At 36.1% G+C, this 7,808-nt stretch overlaps 1 protein-coding gene across 1 annotated transcript; it reads left to right on the top strand.

Annotated features, from left to right (window-relative positions):
* Positions 1-1,502: 1,502 nt before the first annotated feature.
* On the top strand, positions 1,503-3,492 carry LOC107478652 (protein FAR1-RELATED SEQUENCE 5-like). The gene is made up of 6 exons (XM_052258245.1): positions 1,503-1,532; positions 1,695-1,786; positions 2,059-2,110; positions 2,188-2,628; positions 2,713-2,885; positions 2,943-3,492. Exons 1-6 carry the CDS (start codon positions 1,503-1,505, stop codon positions 3,490-3,492), a joined length of 1,338 nt encoding a protein of 445 aa, XP_052114205.1.
* Positions 3,493-7,808: the final 4,316 nt, after the last annotated feature.

Genomic DNA, 7,808 nt, shown 5'->3' with positions numbered 1-7,808 from the left:
AATATTTAATAAATAATAATAAATATTGCATTTAGTATAATAATTTTTAAAATTAAAAATATTATAATAGACATTAATACAAGGATTAAATTTTAGATATTAATTAAGATATAAGAATATATTAGACTTTTTAATTTTGATAAACACAATTTATTATTGAAAAATTTTACCTTAAGTGCTTTCACTTTTATTTTTTAAAAAATTGTAAGTACAAGTGCGTGATCTTTTTGATGTACTAAAAACAAAACATGAAGAGTTTGCGCTTTTTAAAAGTTTAAACTCCTTATTTTGTGTTTGGTAAATTAAAAAGATCATGTGCTTGTGTTTGCAACTTTTAAAAGATCGGGATACTTTTGAAAGCACCTAAAATAGAGTTTTTTAAAGTTGGCTTGTACTTTTCAAAATTTAAAAGTCTAATATAACTTCATATGTTAACTAATTTTCAAATTTAATACTTACATTTATGTCTATTATAGTATTTTTTAATTTTAAAATCTATTTTGCCAAACGTAATTGATGTTGCTTGTGTTTATTGAAAGCTATTTTTAATTTTATTTACCAAACATAAATACTACAACTTTTAAAAAGTCATCTTTTAAAAGTTAACTTTTATAAGCTACTTTTGAAAAGTAAAAGTTTTACCAAACTAAGCCAATATTGAAAAAGCGAGATCACGCATTTATTATTAGGGTCACGCTAGTGTACAGATCAAAGTTCATACAGATATATAGATTTATTTTCACCTTGTTTCACATGTTGACACGTGTTGGCCCCTTGTTGCAGTATGCAGCTGGCGCAGAGGAGGTGGCGTGAGCTCATGGAAGATGCGATGGAGCCAGCTTGGTGGGGTGTAGTCGAACGGGGTTTTGAACATCCCGCGTTCCGTTGGAGGGAGGCTCGCGACATGGGCCTTGTTTGGGGCAAAAAAAGGATGGCAAGCATGCACTTCGCTTTCACAATGTCATAACATCGAAGGAATCCCTAGGGGCAGTGAGGAGGACTGTCGTCGCTGGTGTTATTGCTGCTGCTCCTGTTGGTGGCGCGCGGGATCAGCCGGTGGTCGAAGTGGTCTGAGGCGGTGAAGGTGCTGGCCCACTGCGCCAAGCCCCAGTTTCGTCGTGGTAGGTATGGAGTGGGGGACCAGCGATTCGTCATCTTGGTAAGTAAGGAGCTGCCTGGCCCCTTTCCTCATTCATCCTCCATGCTTGTAATTTGATAATGGGCACATGTATAGGATTACTTAGAACATGAATGGTGTCTTGTTATTTGTTCTATGATTCTATATGTGAGAAAATATACTCGATATAAAATTAGTTAGGATAAGTAATATTTTGATGTTGGGGTAATTAATTTTGGAATGCAATTGTAAAATTAAATAATTTTTTGAAAATAAAATATGTTCGAGGAAGCAAAGAAAACAAGGAATAAGTACTGTAATTAGGAGATGAACAACTATATAGAATTAAGTTTGGTCTTATGCATGATGATTCGTGGTTTTAAAAATGGCTATTACTCTGGGAACTGACCGGATGGTAGGGAGGATAAGGAAGCTTAAATTTTTTGTCTCATTAGGGACATGCCATGAACGAGATTTACAATTAAGCTTGTATAAAAGGTATAGTAAGACGTTGAAATGTGAGCGATATTGTAATACATGTTATTGATTAAAGTCTTTTAATTCCTATGATTATTAGGTGGAGATGGTGTTTCACCCTTTCGTTAATAGTTGTGCTGAGAACCCTTTTGTGCCAAAGATGGGGTTTAGATTGTTAGTCTTTCTTTTGAGGTTAGTTAAGAAAAGTTACAATTGATGAGCTTTGGTTAGGGTGGTAACACCTCGATGAACCATGTTTTGCATTGAACCCAGAAACAGCTGAATTAAGTTTAGAAAGAGAGTTGATGGTAGCTAATTTGTTGATGGTTTAGTTATGCCCTTAATTTTTTTCTGTTCTTGTGAATGTGTCGATGTATTCACCAGTTATTAACGTTGTATTTAATTATACTGAGTTGCTGTTTGTCAATTTGAAATAGTCATTGCTGAATTCTATCTCAAAGTAGATTCAATGCAGTGGTTGTATGCCTTATTGTGGAAGTGAATATTCCCTCCATTGTATATTTGTGGTCTAAGTTTTTAGTGTATATCTGCTGTGATTATGAGTTGCATTTCTTTGGTTTGTATGGATTCAGGGTAGAACGTTGCACAATGTTGGCCGATGGAGTTCGACATTGAGGGTCAAGACTCCGATGGGGGGCAGTTCGGATGATTATTCCGGACATTATAGTGGTACTAACGACGAATACGATGATGAGGAGGTCTTTGAGCCCCGAGGTGGTCCCGAAGTAGGGGAAAAAGGTGTTGGTGATTGTGTCAATTGTAGGCGGTCTAGCGGTGCGAATGATGAGGTAGGCAGTGTGCCAAGCTGGCAAGTCTTTGCAAATGACTTCTTGGGTAGAGAGTTTGCAACAGAGGAGGATGCTTATGCTGCATACAAGGAGTTTTCCAAATTCAGGGGTTTTGGAGTTCAGAAGGGAGATGTAGCTCGGGTTAATGGGATTTTGGTCAGAAAAGACTTTTTCTGCCATCGACAAAGGACAAGACATTCTAAGCACTATGACCGTCCTAAGCGAGTAAGGGAGGAGAGGCTCCAGAGCTAGACGGATTCTAAGGCAAAGCTGAAGATTTACTACGATGTGCAACACAGCGTTTGGAAGGTTAGAACCATCATGGACGAACACAACCATGAGCTTGCCCCGGCGATGTTCACGCATCTCCTTCTTAGCCACCGGAAGATGAGTGACGGGGACAAGGCACTGGTGGATAGTTTCAAGCAGTTTGGGATCGCAATAGCAAAAATAATGGCTTACATGGCTGGGCAGTCTGGTGGGTATGGCATGCTTCGATTTACGAAACGTGATTTGTATAATTATGTGCGTTGGTAAAGGGTTGAGCAAATATGTGATGGTGATGTAGCAACAACTATCAGTTACTTAGAGGGCAAGACGAATGCGGACATGATAACGGTTGCACGCTACACACGAACCGAAGATAATCGTTTGGGAAGCCTATTTTGGGTGGACGGTGAGATGATGTCAGATTATCAGGTCTTTGGTGATGTCTTCGCATTCGATTCCACGTATCGTTCTAACAAGTACAGGAAGCCGCTGGTGGTTTTCTCTGGATCAAATCACGACAAACAGACATGCATATTCGGGTTCACGCTACTGGAGGATGAAGAGGTTCGAACTTACCGGTGGATGTTGTTGAACCTACTGGATGTTATGGGACAGAAGAAGCCATGTGTAGTGGTGATGGATGGGGACAAGGCGATGCGTGCTGCAATTGCGGAGGTGATGCCGACCGTGACACATAGACTGTGCGGGTGGCACCTGGAGAAGAACTACGTCCAAATGGTTAAGGACACAGAATTTTGCAAGGTTTTTAAGAAAGCTTTATATGCAAATTTTGAAATCGACGACTTTGAGGAGTATTAGAAGACATCGATTGAGTTGCTTGGTGGTGCACGAAATTGTGATCATCAACAATGGCGCCAAAAACTTGGTAGCGTTCTCAAACGTGAATCACACTTTGTCACAACTCCGCACAACTAACCAGCAAGTGCACTGGGTCGTCCAAGTAATACCTTACGTGAGTAAGGGTCGATCCCACAGAGATTGTTGGTATGAAGCAAGCTATGGTCATCTTGTAAATCTCAGTTAGGCGGATAATAAAAGGTTATGGAGTTTTCGAATAATAATAATAAATAAACAAAAAATAAAGATAGAAATACTTATGTAAATCATTGGTGAGAATTTCAGACAAGTGTATGGAGGTGCTTGTCCCTGTTGAATCTCTGCTTTCTTACAGCTTTCATCCAATCCTTCTTAATCCTTTCCATGGCAAGCTGTATGTAGGGCATCACTGTTGTCAATGGCTATATCCCATCCTCTCAGTGAAAATGGTCCAAATGCTCTGTCACAGCACGGCTAATCATCTGTCGGTTCTCGATCATGTTGGAATAGAATCCCTTGATTCTTTTACGTTTGTCATCACGCCCAGCAATCGTGAGTTTGAAGCTCGTCACAGTCATTCAATCCCGGAATCCTACTCGGAATACCACAGACAAAGTTATACTTTCCGGATTCCCATGAATGCCGCCATCAATGCTAGCTTATACCACGAAGATTCTGATTAAGGAATCCAAGAGATATGCGCCCGGTCTAAAGTAGAACGGAAGTGGTTGTCAGTCACGCGTTCATATGTGAGAATGATGATGAGTGTCACGGATCATCACATTCATCAAGTTGAAGTGCAACGAATATCTTAGAACAAGAATAAGTCGAATTGAATAAAAAATAGAAGTACTTGCATTAAAACTCGAGGTACAGCAGAGCTCCACACCCTTAATCTATGGTATGTAGAAATTCTACCGTTGAAAATACATAAGTGATGAAGGTCCAGACATGACCGAGAGGCCAGCCCCCAAAACGTGATCACTGGATCCAAAAATACAATCCAGGATGAAAATATAATAGTAAAAAGTCCTATTTATACTAGACTAGCTACTAGGATTTACAGAAGTAAGTAATTGATGCAGAAATCCACTTCCAGGACCCACTTGGTGTGTGCTTGGGCTGAGCTTAAACTTTACACGAGCTAAGGCTTCTATTGGAGTTGAACGCCAAGTTGTAACGTATTTTTGGCGTTCAACTTTGGTTCGTGACGTGTTTCTAGTGTTTGACTCCAGAATGCAGCGTAGAACTGGCGTTGAGCGCCAGTTTACGTCATCTAATCTCGAATAAAGTATGGACTATTATATATTGCTAAAAAGATCTAGATGTCTAATTTCCAACGCCGTTGAGAGAGCGCCATTTGGAGTTCTGTAGCTCCAGAAAATCTATTTCGAGTGCAGGGAGGTCAGAATCCAACAACATCAGCAGTCCTTTATCAGCCTTTTATCAGAGTTTTGCTCAGGTCCCTCAATTTTAGCCAGAAATTACCTGAAATCACAGAAAAACACACAAACTCATAGTAAAGTCCAGAAATATGAATTTAGCATAAAAACTAAAGAAAACATCCCTAAAAGTAGCTAGATCTTACTAAAAATTACCTAAAAACAATGCCAAAAAGCATATAAATTATCCGCTCATCACAACACCAAACTTAAATTGTTGCTTGTCCCCAAGAAACTGAAAATCAAATAAGATAAAAAGAAGAGAACATACTATAAATTTCAGAATATCAATGAATATTAGTTCTAATTAGATGAGCGGGACTTGTAGCTTTTTGCTTCTGAACAGTTTTGGCATCTCACTTTATCCTTTGAAGTTTAGAATGATTGGCTTCTATAGGAACTTAGAATTTTAGATAGTGTTATTGTTTCTCCTAGTTAATTTTTTTGATTCTTAAACACAACTACTTTTATGAGTCTTGGCCGTGGCCCTAAGCACTTTGTTTTCTAGTATTACCACCAGATACATAAATGCCACAGACATATGACTGGGTGAACCTTTTTAGATTGTGACTCAGCTTTGCTAAAGTCCCCAGTTAGAGGTGTCCAGAGTTCTTAAGCACACTCTTTTTGCTTTGGATCACGACTTTAACCACTCAGTCTCAAGCTTTTCACTTGGACCTGCATGCCACAAGCACATGGTTAGGGACAACTTGAATTAGCCGTTTAGGCCTGGATTTTATTTCCTTGGGCCCTCCTATCCATTGATGCTCAAAGCCTTGGATCCTTTTTACCCTTGTCTTTTGGTTTTAAGGGCTATTGGCTTTTTCTGCTTGCTTTTCTTTTCCTTTCTATTTTTTTCGCCACTCTTCTTTTTTTTTCAAGCTTTTGCTTTTTCACTGCTTTTTCTTACTTTAAGAATCAATCTCATGATTTTTCAGATTGTCAATAACATTTCTCTTTGTTCATCATTCTTTCGAGAGCCAACAATTTTAACATTCATACACAACAAGATAAAAAATATGCACTGTTCAAGCATTCATTTAGAAAACAAAAAGTATTGTCACCACATCAATATAATTAAACTAAATTCAAGGATAATTTCGAAATTCATGTACTTCTTGTTCTTTTGAATTAGAAATATTTTTCATTTAAGAGAGGTGAAGGATTCATGGAATTATTCATAGCCTTAAGACATAGTTACTAAATACTAATGATCATGTAATAAAGACACAAACATAGATAAACATATAACATAAAAAACGAAAAGCAGAAAAAAATTTAAGAACAAGGAATGAGTCCACCTTAGTGAGGGTGGTGCCTTCTTGAAGGACCATTGATGTCCTTGAGCTCTTCTATGTCTCTTCCTTATCTTTGTTGCTCCTCCCTAGTGATTTTGGTGCTCCTAATAATTATGTGGAGGAAAATGTATCCCCTGAGGTATCTCAGGGATTTCTTGATGAGGGAATTCCTCATGTTCTCTTGATGTGCAGTCAAATGTTCTTCTACTGAGCTATGGACCCTTGAGATGAATCTCTCCATCTCCCATGACTTGGAGGTGGAAGCTTTTTGTCTTCCCTTTTCTCTTTTTTTTTTCTTTTTTTTCTTTTGAGGTTTCTCTGGCCTTAGGTGTAGTATAATCACCAAGCATCCTCCTTGCATTGTTATTATTTTTGGCTGCCATCTCCTCTTCTTTTTCGAAAATTTCTGTAAAGTTTTCTCTGAATTATTGAATTTTAGTTTCTTTTGACTTCCTCTTCAGAGTCCTTTCAGGTTCAGGATCTGCTTCAATAAGAATGTTCTTGTCCTTGCTCCTGCTCATATGAAAAAAAACGGAACAGAAAATAATAATAGGGATCCTCTTTGTCCAGATATAGAGGTTCCTTTATGTGAGTAGAAAAGAAGACGAATAGGAAGGAGAAGAGGAAAATTCGAACTCAGAGAGAGGGGGGTTCGAATTTTAGGATGAAGAGAAGTGTTAGTAAATAAATAAAATAAATAGAAAGAGGTGAGAGGGATATAAATTCGAAAAATAAATTTTGAAAAAGGGATAATAATTTTTGAAAATTAAAATGAAATAAAATTAAAATTAAAATTTGAAATAATTAGTTAATTAGAAGAATTTTGAAAAAGAGGAAGGTAATTTTCGAAAATTAGAGAGAGAAAATTAGTTAGGTAGTTTTGAAAAAGATAAAAGATAAAACAAACAAATAAATCAATTAGTTAGTTGAAAAAGATTTGAAAATTAATTTTGAAAAATAAGAAGTTAGAAAAGATTTTTGAAATTAAAGTTTGAAAAAGATATGATATGAAAAGATATGATTTTAAAAAGATATGATTTTGAAAAGATAAGATTGAAAATAAAGATATGTTTGAAAAGATATGATTAAAAAGATATGATTGAAAATTATTTTGAAAACGATTTGATAAAGAAATTTAGAAAGATTTGATTTTGAAAATTAAAGTTAATAATTTGACTAACAAGAAACTAAAAGATATGATTCTAAACTTTAAAGTTTGAATCTTTCTTAACAAGAAAGTAACAAACTTGAAATTTTTGAATCAAAACATTAATTGTTGATGATATTTTTGAAATATGATGTAAAGATAAGAAAAAGATTTTGAAAAAGATTTTTGAAATTTTCGAATATGATAACAAAATGGAAAAGATATGATTTTTGAAAAAGATTTTAAAAAGATAAGATTTAAAAAGATAAGATATTTATTTATTTATTTATTTATTTATTTGATTTTTGAATTTTTTATGATGAGAGAGAAAAACACTAAAAATACTCAATGCATGAAAATTTTGGATCAAAACACATGATGCATGTAAGAACACTATGAATGTCAAGATAA

The sequence above is a fragment of the Arachis duranensis genome, chromosome 3 (genome assembly GCF_000817695.3).
Source record: "Arachis duranensis cultivar V14167 chromosome 3, aradu.V14167.gnm2.J7QH, whole genome shotgun sequence".
Lineage (NCBI taxonomy): Eukaryota > Viridiplantae > Streptophyta > Magnoliopsida > Fabales > Fabaceae > Arachis > Arachis duranensis.
Note: the sequence above shows the minus strand (reverse complement) of the source record. Positions and strands in the feature narration are given on the sequence as shown.